Source organism: Puntigrus tetrazona, chromosome 25 (genome assembly GCF_018831695.1).
Source record: "Puntigrus tetrazona isolate hp1 chromosome 25, ASM1883169v1, whole genome shotgun sequence".
Taxonomy (NCBI): domain Eukaryota; kingdom Metazoa; phylum Chordata; class Actinopteri; order Cypriniformes; family Cyprinidae; genus Puntigrus; species Puntigrus tetrazona.
This window is the reverse complement of record NC_056723.1, coordinates 8,609,160-8,636,114: the sequence shown is the minus strand read 5'-3', so window position 1 is coordinate 8,636,114 and position 26,955 is coordinate 8,609,160. Positions and strand designations below refer to the sequence as shown.

The window sequence follows — 26,955 nt, the reverse complement described above, 5'->3', positions numbered from 1 at the left end:
CAGGATCATACCTAACTTTGAGCACATTGGTGCCCCTGGGGTAGGTAGGAGGTTCATCACCACAAGATGACAAGCTCACAAACCATGTTCACACAATACCTTTCACATTCTCATCCCAGGGAAGATTCATTTGTAAAGGTAACTAATCTTTTACTGACAGTGACATGATCCAGTCATTCACAGTCTGCTTCAGTGCTGTCAACTGTTTTATTCCAATTTTAATATTAATAATTATATAAAAAAATATAAAACTGACTGTACATGCACACATTATACACGTAGATAGTTACACGCAAGTACTACTGCGTTATAAATATTTAAACGTATAATAAAAATGCATTTTTTTTTTTTTTTTTGGTAAGATTAGGGAACACTATTCGCTATTAAGTATTCTTTTTTTTGTTTGTTTTTTGAATTGGGATTTGGGTAAATAAGCTTTCCATCGACGTGTAGTTTTGTTAGCATGAGACATTATTTGGCCAAGATACAACCACTTGAAAATCTGAAATGTGAGGGTGCAAAACCATCTGAATATTGAGAAAGCCAGCTCTAAGGTTGCCTCTTATTTAGACTCTAAAGCCTTTAACAATGCATATTGCAGGTAGGTCTCCTGAAGCATCTTGGAGACATTGGCACAGATCTTCTGGATTTAGTCACCGTTTGTTCCGTTTCTTCATGTCATTCCAGACAGACCCGATGATGATCGCTGTGTGAAGTACTGGCTGTGGTCAGACTCCAGAAAACTTAATGGCGAAACGAATGCTTAGAAATGTAAACTGACGCACTACAGTAAAAACTGAAATAACAGACTTGAAACCACTTTATAGCTGGTGAAAATAAGAGAGAGAGGTCTGCCTGTGACCAGCAGGCAATAAAGAGCTAAAAAGAAATCATCATAATTAAAGTAAACACTGCAGGTTTTATAACGGCACAAAAGCTTAACAACGCTGGTCATGGACTTAGCCTGACCGCTTTCCATGATATATCACCTCAAACAGCTAATTTCCATTCCCCTTCCACAGGGCATGGACCAGTTCATGAATTCCCAAACCACAGACATGGCCATTTAAAATGTAATCAGGCATTACCGCTACAAAAGAGTCATTGAGCCTTTAATCCAATAATATAAATCGTGCTCTCACATGGACTAAAAGCATAATCATGTTAAACATCTTGTGTGATCAAATGTCAATGTGATGACAATCTTGTTTCTTGAACTGGGAGCACTGCAGACCATTTAAAGCTCAAGTTCCTGTGGTTTATTCTCCTCCGCCTGCCAGATACTGCGTATAATTACGTTTGCGACGGATCTCACTGTTTTCCAACAAATCCCAGTTATGGGCTCTTCCACTCTTAGCATAAGCTTAATTCCACAAAAATCCGGCAGCTCGGGTTAATGGGTTACACAAAGATTTGTTAATTACCAAGATCAGTATCATGCCAAATTGTTCAACAAATACAACAAAGTGCCACTTGTTTGCAGCGTGCTTCATTACGCACATATCACATTACAGCAAACGCTATTGCAACACAAGCTCGCGGCGGAAACCCGAGGCCTTGACAACAAGGAAAAAAAGATGACAGTTTCAGTTTTTGGGCAGCACGTGTGGGTGAGTAATCTTGGACCTCGCGGATTTTGCAGATTGAAAATTGATCACGTCTGTCCTGGCGACTTCAAGCTTGATTGCAGTCGCCAGAACGCTTTAAAAAGTGGCATTTATGAGATATTGATGCAAGTTATTTTTATTGGAAAACCGTAGTTCCCTCCACCACTCATAATTCAAAACATTATTTCATCAAAATAAAAAGGTAAATACCATAAATCAAGGAGCAAACTGCATTTAAAGTAAAAGCACAGCATGTGTAAACATGAAAGAAAAAGTAACAGGAAAGAGACCCAAGACATTATTAAGATTCAGGCTGAGCTGAGGGAAATATGACACAGCTGAGTGAGAAGATTTAGTAGGAAATAAACTCCCAACACTATACATTTGAGGGTTAATATGATACATCGATGTAAATCTGTCTTCAGTCTATCAATCTAACCATAAAATATGAAAAAAAAAAATAAAACCTTTTAGATGTACAGATGTTGCAAACAACTATAGTGATTCAGGTTTCGTGCTTAAGTTTTATGAGTAAACAACTCGACTGGCAAAGCAGCCAATACCACTGTGAACTAGGAGTCTGCTACTTATTCAGACAGTTTTGCTACTTTAAGTGGCTTTATTACTTTAACGCAACAAAATAACATCATATGTGCCCCACATTAGTGTTAACACCACTAGTGTTGTAGAATATATGGAAATGCACTCTCAAAGCCTTTGAGGAATCTGTTTTGACACATCGGTGAGCGCTCAAGTACCCCTTTTCCTTGTTCAGATCCTCAGAAAGGTCAGAGGTGATAGAAGAAGGTATTCCAGAGCAAGCCTTCAAGGTAAACAGTAAAGCGGTGACAGCATTCCAGCAAGAGCACATAGTTGTTTCGGCATTGACATGAAACAATATGCCCAACTCGAATGTAAGCTGAACATGAAAATTTCATCTGCAGCACATTAAAATACTGAAGTAACATACTGGCGTGTAATCTTGGCTATGGAAATGAGTGATTTACTCTTTCCAAATACGAAGAAAAACCCACAAAAAATGATGGTCTATGCTGTGATGTTCACCATATTAAATGGCCACTTCACTCAATCCTGTCATTTACTCACCCCCATGTTACTCCAAACACATATAAAAGGCATTTCAGAACTGTGTTGTTCATTCCTGTCAAAGCAACTGTAATGAATGTAGACTAGAATTAAAAAAAAAAAAAAAGTTTGTAGTTGTTTTGAAGTCGTTTGGTAACTCTGCATGAGATAAACGCCCAAATTAATGTCATTCATAAAAATTTCGCCTACAACTGAATTTGCTAAATCAGCAAATCATACTGATTCAGAAACAAAACATTTAGAGAACTAGCTCAACCACATTGAAAAGATTAGTTCCATAATAATGAGTCATTACTGAGCTTAAGTCAAGATTTCAATGACAAACAAATTTGATTTTGTTAGCCGGACAAACTATCATGTAGCATAAAAGTCATATCACACTTTGGCATCATGTAAAACTACATTGGAATAAAAAATATCCTGTGTTCCACAGAAGTAGTCAATCATACAGGTTTTGAATGACATGAGGGTTAGTAACCGATGACAGATGTTTAGTTTTGGGCAAATTATTCCTTTAATGTTTCAAAAGGTTTTTTCCGCTTATAGTCTGATTATAATGTTACGGAAAGATCTTTCTGGGGAGAACAAGTAACAGAGTGGGAAAAACTCCAAAGAAAAAGCATGAAAAAGAAAAAGTCTGCTGTGAATATCTGTGAAATCAGTGTGAGCCATACAGAAAAATCCCAGAAGCCTGCAAAAAGAGGTCTGGAGAAGGGAGGTGATCTTAATACAGAATGAGATTATGTCAGAGGATATAATTAAACGCTGACACAGTTTGGTGTTAAAACTTACAAAAAACCCAGCAATAATGACACATGAACAAACGGCAGCGGTGAATTGGAGGAAGTGCGGTGATGTCATGCAAACAGGGAGAGGGGTCTGAGCTAAACTACAACAGCCATGTGGCGGTCCACCCAGTAGCCCTGCTATAAAAACGGGCTGGTCGATATTACAAACATTTTATTTGTGATTAGGAGTAATACTTGCCAGTGGTAAGGTAAATTAAAACACTAAAGTGACAAAAACTAATCCAGTGACTCAAATAAAGACAATCATAAATAAATGATATGGTAAAATACAGTTTTTTTTAGTAGGGATACGTTTTTTTAAAAAAAAAAGTACCTAATTTTGTGCTTTTTCAGCGCATGTTGTGAGTGCACACCTAGTTCCCCTTTTCAGCCAAACAGCTTTACATAATTAAAGCTGTGGGAAAAGGAGGTATACCACACAATATATAAAAGACACAAAACAATCAAACAAAAGCCCCACAAAACATGCATAATCAAGGTCTCCTTTTAAAAAAAAAAAAAAAATAAACTGAAGAGTCTCATTCTTGCACTTTAAATAGTTATATATAAAAATAGCGTGGTGGTTGATAAACAAGGTTAATCGCTGCTTAATATGCGTTCAATCTCCTCCAGTCTCTTCAAGGCAGCCGCCCTTTTCTTTTCTATATCTTTAATCTCTTTTGTGGATTTGCTCTTAGTCCGCTTGTCAGGCTGGCCCGCTTCCAGCTTCTTTGATTGGCCATGGCCCTGGCTGCTGACGCTTTCTTTGGGGGAGGATTTCCTGAAATTCTTCTCTTTCCTGGCCCCCTCCCCTGCTCCCGAGGCAACTCCCCGCCCTTCCTCCTCCTCCTCCTGTTTGTCCTGTTGTTGTTGTTGTTCTTGCTGCTTGTCTGATGCACTACCACCCTCTGTCGGTGCAATCGGCTGGCCCGCGGCGCTCATGGCGGCCATTTTGTTGCGTACGATGGCGAGGTGCCGCCGGATGTACTCTTCGTGCGGGGCCATGGCAAGAGTTTCCACCAGACACCCTTCAGCACGCTGGAGCTCCCGTTCTTCGAAGTACACCACACAGAGGTTATGCTTGGCCTGCACGTTGCTGGGGTCCATGTTCAATATGCGTTCAAAACAGGCCTTGGCGCCACGAGTATCCTTGCGGTGGTTCATGAGGATGTCTCCCTTGAGGATGAGGCCTTTGACGTGCTCCGGGTGATACCGCAGCAGCTCCTCAAGCACAGGGATAGCATCTAGTTCACGTTGCGACTGAGAGTAGAGCAGGGCCAGGTTAAACAAAGCGCTACGGAACCCGGGTTGCAGTCGAATGGCCTCCCGCATCCAGCGCTCGGCCTCTTCGTTTTCGTTAGCATCCATTGCCAGCATGCCCAGGTTGAAGTAGCCGTTAGCATCATCTGGCTCTTCTTTCACATAGGTGAGAAAGCGGCGGTTTGCCTCTGGACGAAATTTTGCCTCACCTGTTAAAGAAGAGCATTATGAGATGCAATTAAATGAAGTCAAATTGCTAAACAATTAAGGAGAAGTCAGACGAGAATTCAGTCTTCTCATCCATCTCTTCCCTCTTGATTCATCCTTTCTTTCTTTTTTTTTTTTTTTTTAGTAGAACACAAAAATTATTCATACCATATTGTAAAAACATTTGCACACAATGAAAGTGAATGTGGGAAAGAAGGTTTTTCCTTTTAATTTTAGTATCGTAATAAAGCAACCCAACCCAAAAACAAATGGCACGAGAGTACGGTCACCAGATGCCATTGTGCTGTAAATCTTTTAAACAGCTAAAGTCAAATTAATTAAAGCATTGCATATCCAATAACATAGGTTACCCACATTAATTAGTTTTTTTTCTTTGTTTTGTTTTTCTTTATGCTCAAAAGCCTGACACTGTTATCTCTAATATTTTGCCTGTTATTTGACTTCGTAACAAGATCTACGTTCTTCACCATCCTATGTTGCAATGACAGGGTTAGAACAAGGGCAAGGAGTGTCGGTCAGCTTTTTATCACCCCTTGAACACTATTCAGAATAACTACCACAGGCCAAATTTGGGAAAACCATGGAAAGCAAACTTGCTTTTATTTGAAAACCAATATGGATGGGCACAACTACAAAACCAAATGAAAGAATAACAGTTGTGTCAAGCAGGCCGGTGAATTGATCACGAAATGTTTCCTCAGTCACATGATTAAACAGTCTGTACAACAGGCCTAAAACCATGTGCAAATAGAGCCGTTGTATTCGTAGTATTTACATTGCGGCAGCGTAGGAGTGCTAATCTCAGAAAAATGACAAACTAATGCCTCACTCAAACTGCAAGAATCCATCAGTCTTTCCTGCTATTCAAAGCTAAGAGAGAAAAAAATGGCATAAAACTCAAACTTAGGGTCAATGAGTCATATTCAATTTAAACGTATTGCTTTTGGATCAAACGCTAACATTCTTAGGCATGAGAACACCGAATTAGGTGAGAGGTTGCTGCCTTACCTTGAGGTGGCACGCAAAGAATCCATAGGTTAATAACTTGGCTTACGCTCCTGACGTCTAACCTCACGTGAATCAAACATTAGCTAGCAAACTGTCGCTTTCACATAGTTTCTTGTAATGGACTCAATGTTCTTATGAAAATCTGATAAATCTAAAATTTAGGGAGTGTATTTTGCAACATTATTTTCCAAGAATCTAGTGAGCTGCATAAACAGGTGGTATGTGGTACAGATTTTAAGGCATCAGTGGCACACTTTCAATGCAATTGGCTTGTCTCATAGCCAAAGATGCATAGTCAAATTTGAAGGCATCATAGCATGCATATTTCATGGACAAGCCAACCAAAGACTTCAAGATAGTGAATAAAGTAAGAGTAATGTTGACTATAAATAAATTTGAAAAAAGTTGAGTGCCATGCGTGCCATTCAAAATTGCTGCTCTTGCAGAGCATCCCAAGTTGCTTATGGTGTTTTATGATGTTAGGGTGCTTAGAAAGCAGCAGCCTATGTAGGCAGCTCACTAGGAATTGTGACAGAGCAAATATCATTGCTTGGTTAGAATTGCCATTGCCCACACACCTGACTCTTGCATGAGAAGCGCCGAGTTGAAGAGTGCCAGTTTGTGCCGTGGATTCAGGTCCAGAGCTCGATTAAAGTTTCTCAGAGCCTCTGAAGGGTCTTTCATCTCAATATTGACAATTGCCAGATTGTACCAGAGGTCTGCATTGGTGTGGTCCAGCTCCAGCGCTCGTAGGTAGGCGTCCTTCGCTTCACTGGGCTTGTTCATTTTCAGCAGAAGCTCCCCTCTGAGTTTTGAGAGAAACAAAAAGACATTTTTGGAATACCTCTCACAGGACATCTCAGAAATCTAACACACATGTACAACAAGAAAGATCAGTTTCTTTGAGCACTATTTTCTTAGCAAATAGTTTGAGTAAAACAAAGGTTTTAGTTTAGATTTTTTTCTTTGGTTTTCTTTGTACTCTTTTCATAGTGTGGCTGAGAAAAGTCCTGACGCTCATGAGAACCAAGGCATTCCAGTAAATCCACTTTCAATAGCTTATCTGATCAACATTTCATTAACAGGATGAGACATGTAGAGAGAAATCACAAAGTGTGAAGGCCAAGTTAATTTTCACTTGTCGCAAAATGTAACAAAAACAAAGAACACCCCGATACTCTCCTACTATGGCGTGCGATTTCAGTGCACATCTATGGGAAATGTTTTCTTACGGATAGCAAAATAGGTCATGTTGGATGTTAAAATGTATAACACGGGTGCTTAATTCTTTTCAACTGTATCTCTTGAAAGTCATCCAGAGTATACATGAGCTACAAAAAACATGACTCTCAATAACCTCATCAAGAAATACTGTCTATACTGTAACTCATTCAGTTTCAGTTGGCCATGTCAGCAAGCACTCAAGCATACAAACACATTTTTGACCCTGTCAGCACGAATGGAGACTTGCCGACTGATGTAGGCTTGCTTGAAGTCCGGTCTCATGCTGATGGCCTGCCTATAGAGTTGGTCAGCTTCCTCCAGGCGGGAGTCATTCGCCCGAATTAGGTTTGCCAGGTTAATGTAGACGTTCAGATGGTTGGGGGCCACACGGGTTGCATACTTCTTCCCTGGAATAATCTGCCAATATGTGTTGGAAAGGTCAGCCAAGGTTCTAAGCATTTACATTTACATACATTTGACTCTAAGTATAACAATAATACTTTCAGTATGGGCTTTCCATACATTCCAACATGAAATACAGACCCATGTGAAGTTAAAGGTTTTAAAGGTTTTGGTTTCAGTTAAAGGTTAACCTTTAAAAGTTAAAGGTTTTGGTTTCAGAGAAAGTCAAGCACAGCATATGAATGACATTGCCAATATGCTTTAGGTACATCAAAGCTTGCTGCTTCCTATTCCGTTCAGTTTGGTTAATTTTCACTATAAAAAACCACTCAATTCGATTTATTTATAAGGATGCTGACTCGACCAAATACATTTGTTCCTTTATGAAATAAATGCTGCTCTTTTTAACTTATTCATTTAAGTATTCTGAAAAACAACCAAAATTGTAGTAGCATACAGACGAATGCTAATACACGTGGCCTAAAAACCACAAACTATTTCGTACTTGGTTCAAACTGTTTTTTTTTTTTTTTTTACTTTATGGGATTTTTTTTTACATTTTATTTATATATAAGAGAAAGGGGGAACAAGACTTAAATCTTAACAGTCTCTGTGAGCCAATAACTCGCAGCCCCAAACTTCCCTTAAAATTAAATTACCTTCTTAAAAATTCAGCCAGTGATGTGTATCTTAAAATAAGCTAGGTTATCGTCTTGGGCTGTGCAACACAATGGCAATACAAACTTAACACTGTTGCATTTGGCTCAGGGGAAATGTTGTAGGAACGTAGAACAGGAAAGGAGGTAACAAGTTTTCTTGTGCTGGACAGCTAATCAAATCTGAACTACACAAGACCATTATATGTAGTTAAAAGATGAAAGTATTTTATTGTTCATATCAACATTTGTTGACAAACTAAATATAAACAAACTCTTTTGTTTACCTGTGGCATAAGGGATTTTGCAATTAGATATGCCTCCTCTGCCTCTCTGGACCTGTTTAGGTTTTTGTAGGTTCTCCCAACGTTCATGTGGGCCCCAATATCATCTTTAAAGAGGACAAAATGTTTAGTATAGAATCATAAATCAAGAAAATAGCACAGACTAAACCTCAAAGACAAAGTAGATAGCGGAATGTGAATTCTATGGCTTGACTGCAACAAATAATAACGGTTACAGGCAACTGACCAGTTTAATACACAGTTGGGATGAGAACCGGCGGGAAAGAGCGAGAAGAGGAAAAGCACCTCCTGTGAAAGAGCTCCCTTTACAACCTTTTACAGCCATGTGGCTCATGTAACCTCAAACAACAGAGAGCTAACCAACAGTGTCGGTAGGTTTCGATGTGTAAAACTGATAATGCCACCAGCTTTTTCTAATAAATGCTTGGCCACACTCAAGCACTATAGAGATTTCGTTATGAAAAGCAAACTGACGTGTATAGATAGCCTGCTCAGGATTTCCTCATTCATTAATGTGCTTACAGAGCTAATCTGGGAAAAACACATCTTGGGTGGTGGATCTCTCAAGTCACATTAGCCCAATAAACCAGCATAACGTAAACAATTAAAGTCAATAGTCTAATGGCTTTGGCAGCCACAGCTGTCTTTCTCCAAGGTAGCCTGTCAAAAATGCAGAAAAAGCCAATACAAAACCTAATTCCTCATCTTCTCACGTCAAATCCTTAAATCCACATATTCTCAAGACGATAAGTGCAAAAATAGTTTTATATGCCAATGTTTTCATACAGTCCCAAGAAAAACTACATAAACTACTTCATGTTAGCTTATACACAATTTGAAATTGGCTTTACCATTATGCCTCCAAACTTATAATAATAAGGCAGAATTTCCCACACCTCCCTAAAACAACATATCCAGTGGTGAGTTTTGTTTAAAATAAACTCCATTTTAACTTCCTCTGCCAATATTTTCGAATGAACTGAAGGAATTATTACACATGCAAGTCTTTTCAGTATTTTGTGTCTGTGGAAAACATCATGGTGCAAAATCATTCCCAGAGATGCAACATTTTTCAATGGCACATTTGCCTAAAAAATAAATAGTCAAGCCAAAAATGTAAATTATGGCATATTTTATTCACCTCCAAGACATCCTAGGTATATATAACTTTGTTCTTTCAGAGTTTTTTACAAATTTTTCCTGGCTCTTCCAACTTGGTAATGCGGTGGATGGTGGCCATGACTTTAAAGCTTTGTAAATCGGATATATCAGCAAGTAATGCGTCAGAAAATTAACCTATATGCCAGCCGGGGGCGTGCAGATGGCCATTGCCCATCAAAACCCATGAATCTGCTTCAGAGGACATGTGATATCCCCCCAGAGGCAAAGGACATATCCGCAAGACGCAGTACTTGCAGATAAATCCAATTCAGAAGAGCTTCAAATTCATGGCCACCATCCACCCACATTACCAACTTTGGAAGAGCCATGATAAATTTTCCAAAAACCCTGATTGTGTTCGTCTGAAAAAAGAAAGTCGTATACACCTATTATGGCTTGGAGATGAGTAAAATATGGGTGAATTATTCTTTTTAACGACTCCATAAAAACAACTTGAAGTCCACATACATTAAGACTGGCTTCATTTATTTTTTTAATGTTGTTATTGTGAGCAATTCATTGGTGCTAAAATTAGTTTTCTCAATTTTTCCTTTTGTTGATGCCACAAGGCTAGTGGATAATAGCCAAAAGACTAATTAAGCATTCAGCCTGGCTCCATTATCAGAATCTACTGCCCACTCCAATAAAATCCTAGTGGCATAAAATCCCCATTCTGCATTTTTTCCTCACTGAATAACCTGTTTCATGCACAATTACGCAAGCTCACAATAACTTTAAAAGATCCTAGGGTAAACTTCAAAAGATAATGTGGCAAATGAGTCAATTACCTGGTTGCACTCTTGTGGCCTGAAGGAAGTATCTCAACGCTCTCTCATAACTATTTTGATTCTCCAAAGCATGTCCGACATTGTTCCAGAGTTTGGCGTTGTTCCTGTTCACCTGGAGGAAAGCAATTTTTAAATGCTTCAAGCCAGGCTGACATAACAAATCATATTTTCCAGACATCATTTCATTGTACTCTTGTTAACGTCTAGATTCGCCCTTTGATATATGGCAGAGAGTTGGATTTATTCAAAGTAGTGATCTCAAAATACAAGCATACAATATGTATGAGCCTGTGGCCAGATGTTGATTTATAAATGAATAATGTGTCCTTGGATGTGTTCATACTTTCAGTGCAGATGTGAAAAGTGTGTATTCGGACTCCCAGTCCCAGTTTCTGTTGAAAGTCTTCACGGCGTGTGTTGTTAGAAGAACTCCCATGAGCAACCAAGACATTTTCTTTAGGCCTCTAGATAATGTCACAAAAACAGGGAATGAGTCTCTGAGCAGGTCATTTAAAGAGAATAAAGTAATTGTTTAGAGTATTTGTTTACCCTCTTTGGGACAGGAGTTTAAATCCATGGGCTACCAAAACGCAAAATCCCATGCTGGGCACATACAGGACCCTTTCGGCTACAACAAAGCCCACAGGGAAAAACAGGTTGGATGCAGGGATAAAAGGAAGGACGATCAGCGATAGTGCCTAAAAGAAAGCAAAAAGAATAGAATAGTTCATCCAAAAATAGTAATTTGTGAAAATAATTATCAAAAAAATAACAAGCACAATGTACATACATATTTTGAGCTTTAAGAAAGTGCATTAATCAGTCAATAAAAAGGAGTAGTACCGTGTAGTTTTTCCCACCAAACTAAATACTTTCACAATAGTGAAGAAATGCACAGTTCATATCTGAGATGCCTTCGGTAGACATTTATCATAGGATATTTACATAACTCCCTTTTGATCTTCAGCAATAACACTGTAAATTACATGTGATGTTTGAGCTCATGACCAGGGGTCTGCATCAGAATAAAGGAATAATGGAGAGTAAAAAGGAGAAAAATCTTTTCTTCCATCTGTGGAACTCACAAGGAGAGATTACAAAAAATGTGCTAGTTTCTCTATATTATTGCTTTTTGGTCACCCAGATGGAAGCTTTCAAGCTTTAAAAGTACAGTAAAAATATGCATTACATTATTACAAGTCTTACAAAGCTATACAAAGGTTTTGATAATGCTAAAACTATACATTTAGGTCTGTTTTTCACACTGTATTGAAACAACACTTTTCTTTGTGAACATACACTAAAGGGATAGTTCAGCCAAAATTAATATTATGTCATTATTTACTCATGTTGTTCCAAACCTTTGTTTTTTGATGAATGTGATTGCATGGAAAATACTATGTAAATCAATGACTACAACCAGCTGTTTGGTTACCAACATTCTTCAAAAATCTACTAGATTTATATTATCTTTTGTTCTCAACAGAAGAAAAATTTGTTCAGGTTTGCAACAAAGTAAGGGTGAGTAAATTATAACTTTCATTTGTGGGTGATCTTAATGATATTATAGTATACAATACCGTTTGTTGTGCAGCTTTAGTTTCTTTGTGCAAGCTTCAAAATTTCTTTTTTTTTACGAATCAAATGTTCCTCAAGACTATCAAGCCTCCAAAGACTTGACCGCCTACGCAAAAGTGCAAATCATTGCCGATTCAATAAAGAAATGACCTGTTTTTTCCCCCCACTTGCTCTTTGAAATCTGATGAGAGGAAGCAGAAATGCCAGTTTCTCTGGCAATCCATTCAGGGATTTGTCTAATTGGCAAACCTGAGTGGGCACAAAAACGGCCCGGTAAACCAAGAAATTCCATAAGCAAAAAATCTTGGATTTAAATGTTCTCATTGTTTGCTTCAGACAAGCTTGTGCAGGTCTGAATGCTAATCACTCTGGTTTCATAAAGCTTTGTCTGAAACCAAGACCATGAGTTTGATTAATCTGGAACTAAACCCAATTATTCATGCTTGACCTGTAGGACAAGTGCAACAAAACTACCAAGCCACATAATCACGATGGTCCGAGATAATTTGCAGATAATGGCAACAGATATGATTGATTCAACACAAATGAGAACATGTCATTACAGTGCTCCTCAAACATGGTCCTTCTCATCAAAGCCACAAGCAAACACGCCTGTCTTGCACAATGCATGCCAGGCCACAAGATGTAAGATTGGGATTATAGGTTTTATTTATGAAAAGCACCTTATGACAAGGTGATGGATCAGGATTTTTTGAAACGCTGAACCCCTGCGAGGGCACAGCCCTTGGACACCCTGTTTTGAAGAACAAACTAATTTTGTTTTGTCTAGCTACGGCTAATCTCACCCTTTTATGAGCGGAAGAGTCGCTTTTCAAAAGCACGCTCAAATTTACGAGTTTATCATCAAGTAAACTACAGGGGTGCCATATAGAGGAGGTTTCTTTTTTTTTTTATAATAATCGAACCATCCCGAAAAAACAGGGGCATTCATCTCACATTGTGCAGTCATGAAAGCAAATCGCAGAAATTGGTTTTGGCAGCAGCTTCAGAGTGCGTCAAGAACCAAACTGTCATGCGTTGCTTACGCAGGGGTGGATTTAACAGAGCCGAAAGCTGCAGTACGGGGAACATCATATTTATCCAATTTGCTTGACGCTTCAGAGGCCAAAATCAATCTTGATGAAAGAAGTTTCTGCACAAACAAAAGCTTTGTCTGCGGTTATCATAAGCTGCACGCTGCGTGCTGTTTGGTTGCTTTGGAACATGCAACACCGAAAAAAAAAACCTTCACAGTCAAATTAGCAAAACTTTCACAACAAAAGTGTTTCCTGTTTGCTCAGAATGAGTGTCGAGGGTCTGCGCGCAGGGAATCATTAAAATAACTAAGCATGGCCAAATAAAACAGATTTGGACGAATATCCTCATGCAACCTGTCCTCTGTCCCTTAACCATGCAGACCAGAGCAAAATGGTAATGCCCAAGCCCTCCCTCTTCATCTTTGCGCGCTGTCCATTAATAATGATTTGTGGCCCTCTGGTCTTAAAGGGCGGCCTCTGCCAACAGAGCGAGGAAGTTCACCAAACTCTGTTGACAGCGCGTGGAGACGCGGATGAAGAATTCACGCCGCTCTTACACAACAAACGAGTGGAGGGCTGAACACACAAGATGAATGGATTTCAACTGTGACATTGTGAACTCTTGCGAGCGTGGAAGCAGTCAGCAGTCGGACATATGTAGACATCTGAGCTGCACTGCTAGACTCTGATATATTAACATCTTTTATGATGGACAGGAATAAAAAAAAAAAAAAAGTAAGCTCTCCTGGCTGTAAATCGAGAAGAAGAAAATGTTGTGTTAGACTAAATATTTAAAACCATCAAATACACGTGGTTGCAAAAGTTCAGAGAGGGGCAAATCTGTTTGTTCAGACAGGTGACATTAATCATGTGCTGTGAGTCGCGACAGTTTCCAGAAGCTGTAAAAAAAAGTAAGCGGACTGTGTGTATGAAATAACAATTTTTAGGTGCACTTTTTAGACTTCAACTCGATTAATACCTTGCCCAAAAATGTTCCATTTAGGGTAGTAATTACCATCTGTTTATAATGAAAGGTTGTGACGCAAATGCATTTCTAGAAATTAAGTGCTTCCTTTAAGTTCCTTCTAGTTAAAACAGCCAATCGCCTCAGCTTTTTGTTCCCACAAGATTGTGCACAAGCTGGACCATGCTGAAAATACATGTCTTTAGAGTTATTTGAGTTTAAAAATGGCAAAAATTATGTTGTCAGATTGCATTACGGATTTGATGTGCCTCAAACGTAATCTTGACAAACAGCATCCAAAATTAATTCACCCACCAAAAGCCAAATGAGAGCAAAAACTGGCTTCGAAAAATTTCAGGAACTGAAATATAATACTTTGTTTAAATGAAAAAAGAAGAACAATAGTCCTTGTTTGATGAAGTGACACAGTTGATTGAAATCTAAAACGAGACATTTTTACTTGGAAAACCTTCCATGAGTTTATATAGGATGCCTTAAGTTTATTTTCTTCTCTGAACTCCGTGACGATACATACACTGAATGTTCCTTGTGTTTAGGGACTGAAACAAAATGCATTTTTTGTGGCCGAGCCATTTTACTGGAAGTCGGAGGCCTGCTGATTTTGTTTAGAATGCTATGAGTGAACTGTTGGTAACAAACAAAAATAGTAAAAAATAAAGAATAATTATAATAAATTATAATTATAGCAGGTAAATACCTCAATTCACATGCCATTGTTTACTTAAAATAACTCCGTCAATGAAAAAAAAGAATATATGTGGCAAGTAAATTTTCTTTACACCATCTAATAAAATGATAAAAATACAGATGATTAATGAAGATCAATAATTATTGAAGAAACATTTATGGTGAGTACGGTCAATTCACTCGACACCTGCAAAAATGGATTTTTCTGACTCACTCTGCAGGTTGTTTTCATTCACTTAGAGCTGCGTTACACACTGCACAAAAGCTAACTTTCAAAACATAATAATAATAATAATCATTATGTAAAATGAAGAAACCATTTCGGCCAGTAAGCTCACTAAGCTCACCAGCACTTGCAAATGTGGCGTAATGTTATTATGTTACCAGTTTTGGAGATTCAAGTATACAGAAGCCGTTCTGCCAATTGCCAACATGAAAAATAGCTGTGCCAAGATGGCCTTGAGTGGAATAACTACAGAAAATGTAAGCGATACCCTGTGAGTTTTCAGTAAATAGTTTAAAGCCCTGTCATTAGCCTAATTTTACCGAAGCAAATACATCTCTCATCTACAGTTCTTCCATTTTCTTTTTATTTAAAACGCATTGTCTTAACTAACGCTATACCACAAGTAATACTTAATTGAAGACTAAGTTCACTTGGATACCAGGTCATGTGCATAGTTTGTCTGCTATGGATGAAAACAACCCTAAATTGTATCTGACAGATTTCAAATGAGACTGGGGATGACATATTATTTCAAACTGTTTCTGAGTAAACAATTTCCCTCATGTGTTTTCCTTGTGCATTTATATAGACAACCGTAATAAAAAACATAGCATTTTCACTAAACAAAAAGTTCGCTTGAAGAACCCATTAAGATCTGAAAGCTCCTTTAGCTTACAAAGAGATGTACATATTTTCCATAAGCCCCACCCACTAACATACCATCATGATGATCTTTGCAGAGCTGTGGCCGTACCAAAGGCTGTGATAAGCCAAGAGGCTCAACAAGGCGTAAAATACCACTGTGGCGAGGTTGCGAGGGTCCAGCAGGGACTCCACAAGAGGTATAGTGCCCATTGTCCAGTCGCAACACAGCTCAGAGGGGTTGAGCAGAAGCCAGGCGTTTACTGGCAGGAGGTAGTTGAAGGTCAGCTGCCTGGTCGGTGTGGAGCTGACAGCCGCTGGATTATCAAACCTGATGATAGATGCATTAGAATTAATAAGTACTCCCCTCCATTAAGACATACCGCACTAAAAGACAAGGCTTGTTATCAGTTTTTATTGATAAGAGAAATATACAGATCCTGTACTTCTTCAGAATGACTGGTTTAATGCTCTAATCGGTGTTTGTGCTAGTGCTGCGAAACCGTTAAGCAATATCTTAAATATAATATTTTTATGGGTGTACGTTTAACAGAACACAGCGGCGCCTCGTTTCATTCGGAACTGCCGAAGAAACCTAACTGCAACTTGAATTCTTGCAATTTGCAACATTCTACAAAACTTAGCATTCAAATTTTTCATTTCTGGTTCAGTTCCTGAATTTTAATTGAATTCTGATTTTAAAATCGCGCGACAGCCTTTGTTTAAAGTTTCATCTTGAACAGCCTTTGTTCAAAGCTTCATCTTGAAGTGAGAAACTGCAATTCTGAAAAACTTACTGTCACTGCGAATGAAATTCAATCACACACACAATTTAAACTCACATTTCAAATGAGCTGAAAAAAAGGATCTTTCTTCGATTCTGAATTGTGCCCAAGCCTGTAACATACGCCCTCATAACATCCTTTAATTCCTTAGTGCGGTAATTTACAGCATTTCTTTGTTGATTTTAATTCAACCCATGGCCATTATTCTGCAATGCATCATGTTCCCTATGCATGTGAAACCACAAAGAGGTTTAAAAGGATCCAAGCCACACTGAAAAACAGCCAGACTGAATGATATAAAAAATGAAAAAAAGAAGTCACCAAAACAACCATGGTGCCAACTTGGCAAGGTTTATCTGTGGAAACAGGCCATTAACTCAAGACTCAAGAAACAGATTAAAACAAAGTGTTAAATGACAATCATGCAATGTTGATGGTGCATTAAACAGCCAATGTTTTGGGATGATAATGATTATAAACACCCATTAACAGGAAACAAGAGCACCCTGATTTAATAACCTTAAAAAACAGGTTTCAAATAAAGTGCATTTATCCTTTTGGCAGCTCATATTAATAAACATGCTACCATTTAAGTTACAACATTAAAAACCGAAGTTTAGGGTTTGTCCTATTTGAAATAATTAATTTATTTGCAGAAATTTGTCATCAACTCCTTATCCATTTCAAGGTCGAAGCTAATGTTTTCCAAAGATGAAATATTTGGAATGGACATAAACTGAAGTTTATCACTTGGCTTTCACAAAGGGGTGTGTTTTAGAGAGAGGTTCAAAGAATGGGAGAGCCAACTGCAAGTATAAAAAAATCCAATAAAAGCCTTTGCACAACCCTGTCATAAATCCAATCTCTTGGAAGAAGAATGTTTTTGTTTTGGCTGGGACATTCCAACATTATCACAATATTCCCAAATACAACACATGCAGGGACAAAATATACTTAGAAAGTATGTTAATCCAGCGTATTATGTCTCTAGAGAGCCGTGTGATAACACTAATTCAGACGGTCGGAGACAGTCGGTGGATTATGTCTGGGGATTAGCGATGGCTTCCGTGACGAATCCAAGAGGATTTTTTCCCTCTGATCCCAATCAACTTCCCTGGGGATGATGATCACAAGGAGTATGTCTAGGCATTTCACACACAGCTCTCGGATTCACTGAGAAGCTCGATTTGTTTATAAGTGGGCAGAGCCTATCGCTATCTAAGCACTCCTATAGGGGCGGTTCTCCGTCTGCTGATAAATAGATCACTGCGTTCATTTCAGGCCCAGGCTGTTGATGTTACAAAAGCATCATGACAGCTCTCATAATTTTGAAAGATTATCATGCAGTGCATTACGAACAATTTTCCCATAATATGATACCACGGACATGTTTACATTAATTTGTCACATCGTTCCCTTGGTGACTGATACTATTTTAGTTTGAGCTGAGAAACTTTTTTGTAATAAATCAGTTTATTAAGGCAACAAAGCCACTAAGGGATGTGCATTAATGCAACAAGTTTCCAGCAACAAGCCGTTTGTCCATGCTGAATGTAATGATGCGTGACATGGGGCTGCATGTTTAAAGGAAACTGATTAAATACATATGTGCATAATAATTATTATTACAGTTATTTTGCTGCCATGTTGATATATAATAACAAAATTTGACAAATTGTACAGCAAGCACAGCAATATTTTTAAATTGCATTTTAAATTTGAATCAATATCATATTTGGGTTGATACGTTTTTTTTCTTTATGGATGAAATTGATAAGACATTTCTAATCATAAATTTAAAAAAATTCTATTTTAAGTAAATGGGGGTTTTTTTCTTTCTATTTATCATGGCATTAAACACTGCTAAGACCACACAGTTCATAAGTCGGGATGAGATTCACAGATTAGTTTATAGAAATAATCATAGAGAAACATATCCTATAACACATCCTCTAATACTCTAAATAGCCTAGAAACTGTCTGTGTGAATATTAATCAAACAGCTTAAACAGAGATTCATCTTTATTTCATTGACGCTGTTCTTTTCAGTGATTACATTTCTGTACCTGAACACTACAAGACTTGTTTGTAGCATTGCTTTATCCTCACATAGCAGTCTAGAGACAGTAGAGCAGTAGTGTTTGTAAGTGGTTGCAAATTTGTTGGGAAATGCCGATATTTTAGTGTAGTCTCACCTGGTGAACACTGGCAACTGGGACTGAATGACCTGCACCCTGACGATGACCAGCAATAGTGTGCTGATGATCAAAACAATGAGTTTCAGCAGGGTCTGGAGAACAGCATAGGGAAAACCATCTTTTCCTCTCAACACCTGAAGTAGGGTGTCAATCAGCATTGGCAAAGTGAACTGCATTAAAAACAAAGAAGAGAAAGTGAAATAAAGTATATGTAAATACATAGATATGCATGCAACTCTTAAACACTTCTTAAAGGGGTCATATAATGGGATTTCTATTTTTCCTTTTCTTTAGAGTGCTATGTAGCCGTTTGTGCATGTATAAGATCTGCAGAGTTACAAAGCTCGAAGTCTCCCACAAAAAAAACATGCCCCCACGTGCCTACATCATGATGTAAAAAATACACTTTTAGCTATATCCACGTCTTAAGGTAACGTATACAGCTGAATAAAGAAACAGCCGTGCATTTAGTTTTAAAGGGACAGCAGCCTAGAAATACCTACTTCACCACAGCTTTAACAAAGATCAATCTGTATTAATCTGTAATTATAACATTTCTGCACCTGAATACTACGGTTACTGTCTTTATACAGCCTATAATTTCATGTTGTAGTGCTGTTAATCTATGTTTGTAATTTGTGCAATTGTTCTTGTTGTAATGCTTTAGTAGCTAAGTTAGTAGTTTCTGCTGGAGAAATCCTTAAAGTAAGTATTTTGTTCATCTGAAAAATGATCGGATTCGGGACTCAGAAATCGTAGTAGGATCCGAACTGTGAGTTTTGTGAACCGTTGCGCCACTAATCCTGTACAATAAAAACATCCCGTCAGTTTTAGAACTCTCTTGTCAGTCTAAAAACAGCTTACAATGAATCCAGTCTGCCAAAACATCGAGTATCCTGTTTACCAAGGCTGCAAAAATAATGTGCATGCAACAGTTAGCGGAAGCTAGAGATTACGGTTTATGAAGTTTTAAATATGGATTTTTTCGCTTCAGAAGACCTTTATTCAGCCTCATGATTGGACTTCAAAATCTTAAACCCTAAGACATTATTAAGCTTGAAAGAGCTATACATATAAATTTGTATTAAATTGTATTCGTGCATAAGAAAAAAAGTCTTATGCAACTAGAATGCCTTGAGGGTGAGTAAATCATGGGGTAATTTTCATTTTTGGGTGAACGATATAAGCATCCACAATAACTGTACAGTATTGCATACTAATTTTAATTTATTTAACTAGCGATAATTATTCTTACATAATTCTTAGGGCTTTTGCAATTTTTGTTGACAGCGAAAGCGGAGAGAAGACGGAGCAATGACAAGAGACAACACATGCTGTATTCAAACCACACGCATCCCATTTGACCACCACAACTTCATCTGTCTGCCAACGGGTTAACCGCGAGGCCACACACCCAACCCCCAAAAAAATAAAAAATAAAAAAAACACTTCTCGCAGAGATAAACACCACGTTAGAGGTCGCTGCGACGAAACTTTCACATGCCACAATCCGGATACATTAGATCAACATTACATGTAATAAACGCTGCACTTCTAAACGACTTAGTCCAATTAGAGTAATTACTTAAGCTACATGTATTTCAGCAAAACTTCAAAGTCCAAGTGCTACTCGTGCACATGGGTTAAATTAGAGGCATAGCTTAGGGCTGCGTACAGCCTAAACGGAGCAAAGATCCAAGGCAAAGACCCAGACCTCGAGTTTCTGTCGGAAACAACAGCTGCTTGCATTCAGTTGCTAGCTCACATAAGAAGATTATGCCACAGTCTATTATGTAAAAATCCAAATTGCATAATAAAAAGCGAATGGAGGGCTGTCAAGAGAGCAAAGACCCCGACGAGCATCCGAACGCTAATGGACAAAATGAATGCGGCATCGTTAAGTGGCTTTTACCTAATATTCAAATACAGATGCTGAACTGCCGGGAACAAGAGATATACGTTTGAAAAGACTCTTTAAAGGGACACTGTGTCCTTAATGGCTGTGACATGCAACATCTAACTAATGTCAGTGAGTCAAAACATTTTGATTTTTGAAATCCTGCAGCTCGTTTTAAACGGAACAGGCAACAGGGTGTTTTCACATCTGGTAAGACTTGTGGTTAACAAAACTATGAGACTTTGCTGTTTTGTTTCACTGCCATTAGAAATGAGAGATGTTGCCCTAAAGTTATTTACTCAACTGTCACTTACAAAATAGTTATGTCTTGCATCGCTTTTTTTCTAGGCAGAAGGTACTGAATGCTGCATCAGATAAGAAACCTGTATATGCTGTTGGTTATCACTGGGCTGATGCCTGTGTTGATTTGCACACTCTTCCTTGAAAAACTCAATGCAGACATGCCCTTTGGGCTTTTAAACGGATTTTATATTCACACCGAATGAGCTCACATGACAGTCGAGACATCGGTGGAAAAGTATATAAGACAAGTCGTTGAGTGAAACGGATTCATTTACACTGCCAGAGATGTAGATTTAGAGCTTTATAACCAATACACGCCGCCACAGGAAATTGCTGATACCCCAAACCGAGCTATTTGCTTTACATTCAATTTCGATTTTTTTTTTTTCCACCACAACCATATGCATTTAGCTGTTAGATTAATTTGTTTCGAGACTTTTTTTGCTATTAAACTGTCAAGATAGTGACACTAACAGACAAAAGTGGACAAATATGTCTGTAGTCATCATGCAAGGCTGTGCCCCATGAGGACGCATTAAGTCTTTCCATCTGGGTAGCGGTTTCGCTTTCCCTCTGTCTTTCTTCCAACAAAATAGAACTTTCAATATCAAAAAGAAAAGGATGTTTTATGACTTCCCTTAAAAGCAATACAGTTGTCTTTTTTTGAACTTATTAACAAATAAGCCTTTGATCCCAAGAGCCTGTGACAGATCCTATTGACGTTAACCATGCACGTCAACACGTCTTTTATTTACGAGTCGATAAATAAATGTCACACTCACCCCTTGGGCAACAAACACCTCGTAAATACAGCATATCCCAATGACAGTTATTCCCTGCTCCTTGCATAGCGTGGCAACAGCAACCAGGAACACGGTTGAAATGATAGGAGTCCACACTGAAAGAGGAAGATGTTGAGGACATGTCGTTTTTAACATGTCGGAAGTGCTTTTGAGTGACTTTATGCATCTTTCAAACATCATTCACACATAAGAAAGTGGAAGGAAAGCAGCTTAGTGTTGTTCGCTGGGTGGCTGGGGAATCCCGTCCCACAAGTCTTTTAAAGGGAATTGCAGAAAAACACTTAATATAAACAGGGCTGTCAATTTAACTTGTTAATTTAGCATGATTATTTATCGCAATATGACTTGCCAAACCACACTCCCAACGCAGGCAGCACAGAATGAATTAGGAGCCGTTCACATGACTGTGTCTTGTGTTTGAAAACAGCTGTATGGAGTGCAACTAATGGAACTAAACGCAAGGATCTCAAGATGGTTTTTAAATTCATACGCAATCTTAAAAAAAAAAAAAAAAAAACACGCTGTTTGTGTTTGAAGATGTGACGCAATGGCCATAGACAAGTGAACCGAAATATATTTAGTTGTTCTTAATTCCGTTAAATTAGTGGTATCTCATATCATTTATTTGATTATTATTATTGATTGCGAATTACACAACAACGCAAACGCAGCGGTGGCCTGGCTCAGTGCCACCTAAAAGAGATTAATGATGTTTATCATACGTCAAACTGCGACATTTATAATTCATAAAGAGCGTTCAATATAACACTATTCAATTAATTAAAACTAAGGAACGGATAATTAAAGATGAACAAAAAGAAGGAAAAATAATCACTTGTCATCACACCATAGACAAAGCAACAACAAAAATATTATGACGGATTAACATTGTGCTAAAAACAAAATAGCAAGAATCATAGTGGGAGGTTGAGGGTATAATATAATAATTGTGTTGAAATGCATCAAGTCAGAAACAACATGCCAATTTGATCGATCTGTGAAACTGGAGCTGTGTACTCAAGACTTCTGGGTGGGGAGCTTTTGAATGGGAGGCGAGTCTCAGCTTGCGCGTCGTGTCCTAGGAGTGAACTTGTTGCAGCGTGCATGCAGGGATTATGTGGTTATGCGATGGCAACGCTTACCTATAGAGTGATCGGCGCCTTTTGATTTGGTGTATGCCAAGAAAGCAGCCAGCAGGAAAATGGAGGACAGCAACTCAGCCCTGCCGACGACACCGGTCACCTGCACACAGCGAAAGATTTCAACGGCTTAATGAGCAAATCTCTCAATGCCCGTAACAGGTGGAATTTCGATTAACCCATACATGCCAATCTGATGCATGTGTAAAATTAAATGCCATGTGTTTGATTGACGTTATCTCTTAAGAAGCGTGTTTTTATAGTAAGGCTTCTTCTTACGCCACGGTCGGAGATTGGACGGGAAGCCTATGCCATGAAGATGTGACAGGTGCAAGAGGAACCAGTTTTAGTTTTCATACAACCTGTGAGAACTTTTGCTAAAAAAAAAAAATAATGCAAGCAATAAGATCATCATATGGTATAATTAGCGTTATATACAGTGGAGTCCAAAAGACTGAGGTGAACGCTTAATTTGAAGCATTTTTTAATTACAAATTGTAGCATAAGCATATCAATTTAATTCAACGGTAACATTTCAGAATGTTTCAGCAGTCAGTTTTGCATTATGGACTGCAGCATTCAAACGGCATGAACTCCAAAAGTTTGTCAAAGCTACAATTACCATGACTTAAGAATCATCCAAATAGCATCTTGTGCCACAAGGAAGCAAAGAATCTGACCTTTGCGTTCACATGCTCAGTGTCACAAATTTGCTCATTTAATTAGTGACCTTAAAATATTTCTTATTCCCTGAACGTCATAACGTTATCCAATTTTCCTCCTAAATTCTGTTTATTTCCAGATTTAAATTTGATTATGATAAGCCATTTTATGTATCTGATTTATACCTCAATGAGAGTATATATATATATATATATATATATATATATATATATATATATATATATATATATATATATATATATATATATATATATATATATATACACACATACATACAATCCCACTTAATGTAGTGTAAGCTGCTTAGATAAAACAGAATTAAAATAGAATTAAATTATATTATAAACAACAAATTTTTCCAGATTAAACACTAGATTATAATATTCATTATTATTTCTATAATGTTATTTTTTTGTGGCTGAGGGGCAGTGGGCTTATTAGGCAGGAACTTTTTAATGCAAAGAAATGAATATATATGTGTATATATATATATATATATATATATATATATATATATATATATATATATATATATATATATAGTCTGAAAACTATTATAACCTCTACTGTGGAAGAGGTTATAATAGTTTTAGAGAAAGACTAAGATCAGATTAACACTCCAGTTCTTAGGTCACCCGCACAGGGACTGATCCCCCAACCATTTCACAAGCAGCACAGATCTCTGCCTGATATACAATCACCAGTCCTATAGCAAAGTACTCTAATCTGATAGTGTACCGTTGCATTGAGCTTCAAGGTCAGTTACCTCCTGAGGATTTTGCCCTCACGTTATCCTTTCTTTTTAAACGATATCGCACTTAAAAAGAAACACCAACAACATATGAAATATGAAACATATTGACCAAAATGAAAAAGGCTCAACAGTTTTTCCAACTATTATCTGCAATGCACTCTGGGACAGCAAGTTCTGTCTATTACTGCCACCATGAGGTGGCATCTGTAAAGACACTTCAATCAAGTGTTTATTCTTCAACTTTGTGCCAAAGACAGTTCCGTCAAGCAACAAAAGCGAAGAGTAAATCATGAAGGCAACTTCAACAAGATTGTGGCATGTTGATCAAGCCTCTTTACATGAAAGTAGAAGAAGCAAATTCCACAAAAAAAGCTCAACTTTGGTGTTTTGGTTACATAAAGCATGTTGGTGAATCTGTGACGAGATAGCAAGTTACTTACAGCCTCTGTGTGGATGGGATGGACAGCAAACAGCAGAGCCGCTATGAGGCTGGTGCTTCGGTCCAAGAGCAGACGGCAGAAGTGGAGGAAGAGGACACACACCACGGCATGGAGAACCACATTGAGGAGGTGGTATGATGAGGAGCTCAACTCGCTGAACAGGTAATTGAGGCGGAAAGTGAGAACAGTAAGCGGCCGGTAGGATTTATGACTCCTTTCCTGAATAAAAAAAAAAAAACATGGTTGGATACAAGCCTTCAAAAACATCACATCTTGAGAAACCGGGCTGAACTTCTTCACGGTTACCTCTGACATAGGCGTGCCCCAGAAGTCATTGAGGAAGAGGTTCTTCAATGGTGTGGTGGGACGAAGGTCTTTGTTATCCAAGATAGCAGAGACATCATCGAACACAAAACCACAGAACAGGCTGTTCCAGTAGCAGCCCACCACCAGTCCAGTCAGAAGACAGATCTCCTTCCACGACACTACAGCCATCGCTGACGTGAGACCTCATTGAGCACTACAAGACACAACTGCCATTCCTGATTTGATCACAGAATCATTCTGATTCAGACCGTTTTCAAACGAACCATTTAGACCTTTGTGTGAACTGCTTTGCTTCACTGCACATAAGGTATACAAAACAATTAGAGCTATTAAAAGGTTTATGAATTGTAACGTGCCACCAACAGGCTGTAATTCCATTTCCTGGAGCCTTCTTAGAGTAAGGCGCTACATAAATTCAGCAAATTTTACTGCAAATACTTATTTGCTTAAGAAATGATATCTCTTTTAGTAAACTAGGCCATGCCCTACATTCTTCATTGACCTCAGATGGCCATGTTGAACTTCAGAATGTTTTTGATGATTGTTGACAGTGGCCTTCCAGACTACATGCATTCCAGATTTGCTATAAACTAGGCAAAAAAATGTATCCTGAAGAGGTTTCCATGGTTCATTAAAAATAAATAAAAAAAAGTCCATATTTCTATTTCTGTGCTCTATGGCGCCGTCTATGACCAACGTTTCAAACCATTTACCATTTTTTTATGTTTCTACCATTTAAGGTCTTTGTTACAGTTGTTAAAATATTACAGTGTCCACAACTAAATTTTACAATGAATAAGAAAATTATTAATATTATTAATTTATTACTATTATTAATTAAAACTGAAAATGAAAAAAGATCATTCAAAATATTAATGTTATAAAGAGTAAACAATACATCAAGTACTGCTACACGTGCAATATACATCTGGCATAGTTTTTTTCTGAAAATATCACACACACACACACATACATATAATAAAAAAGATACAAAATTATATATATATATATATATATATATATATATATATATATATATATTTTTTTATCATTTTTATTATATTTAGAAATATATATATATATATATATATATATATATATATATATATATATATATATATAAACATGCCTTTCGATATTTCATTCATTTCGATTAGCTTTTCATGCCTGTAAAACATAATTTTAAACCACCCTAAAGTGATCTATGACCTTTATAACTCTGCTTAAATCAGCCCACGGCACCGCGACCTTTTTGTCGCTATTTTGCATATTTAAAACACGAATAAATTAGTCGAATCATCGGAATATTACAATAATTTATGCTAAATGAGCGGAGCTCATAAATCATGACCAGCCCATCTAGCTATCAGTTAGCATTTGTTTTTCACTGAGGTTAATCGAATAATTCCTTCATTATATTCACAAAAACATAAATGCTAAATCTATCACTAATACATAAGGAATGTAGTGATGATTAGAAGAAACTGGGTTAACGTCAAATTAACAGGACACTGATCTGATGAAAGATCAAGTCTAACTTTAGCTGTCCCAATAGCATGCACTGACTTCAGTCATTTAAACAACCTCTCTCAATCCGTCATCAGTGATCGGTAATAAATAATCACTCGGACAACTCACCTTGTCATTTCTGGTTAAAACTAAATGAGAAGAGAATGTGTGTGTTTATTTTGGTTGAAGCATCAAGTTCGATCTAAAGCATTGAATTAGCAAGGACCCAAAACTGCTTCCGGGTCAAAATGGTTGGTAGAATAAAAGCAATGAGTTACAAAGTACTGGTTTAACATTTTATTTTTATTATTATTTATTTTTATATTATTTCTTCAGATGGATATATTTTTTTATTATTATTATCATATTATGTCCTTTGTAATGAACGTATCGCATAACGGAGAATAATTTAATGGGTGTCAGAAAT

General features: G+C 37.6%; 1 protein-coding gene across 1 annotated transcript; it reads right to left on the bottom strand.

Moving 5' to 3' along the window:
- Window positions 1–3,659: 3,659 nt before the first annotated feature.
- On the bottom strand, window positions 3,660–26,778 carry tmtc3 (transmembrane O-mannosyltransferase targeting cadherins 3). The gene is made up of 14 exons (XM_043228355.1): window positions 26,658–26,778; window positions 24,999–25,212; window positions 24,693–24,911; window positions 22,818–22,917; window positions 21,655–21,770; window positions 18,670–18,842; window positions 15,768–16,020; window positions 11,084–11,232; window positions 10,878–10,998; window positions 10,535–10,646; window positions 8,568–8,671; window positions 7,470–7,639; window positions 6,577–6,803; window positions 3,660–4,971 (listed from the first exon to the last, which is right to left on the bottom strand). Exons 2-14 carry the CDS (start codon window positions 25,185–25,187, stop codon window positions 4,100–4,102), a joined length of 2,805 nt encoding a protein of 934 aa, XP_043084290.1. The 5' UTR covers window positions 25,188–25,212; window positions 26,658–26,778; the 3' UTR covers window positions 3,660–4,099.
- Between the last annotated feature and the right edge of the window lie 177 nt (window positions 26,779–26,955).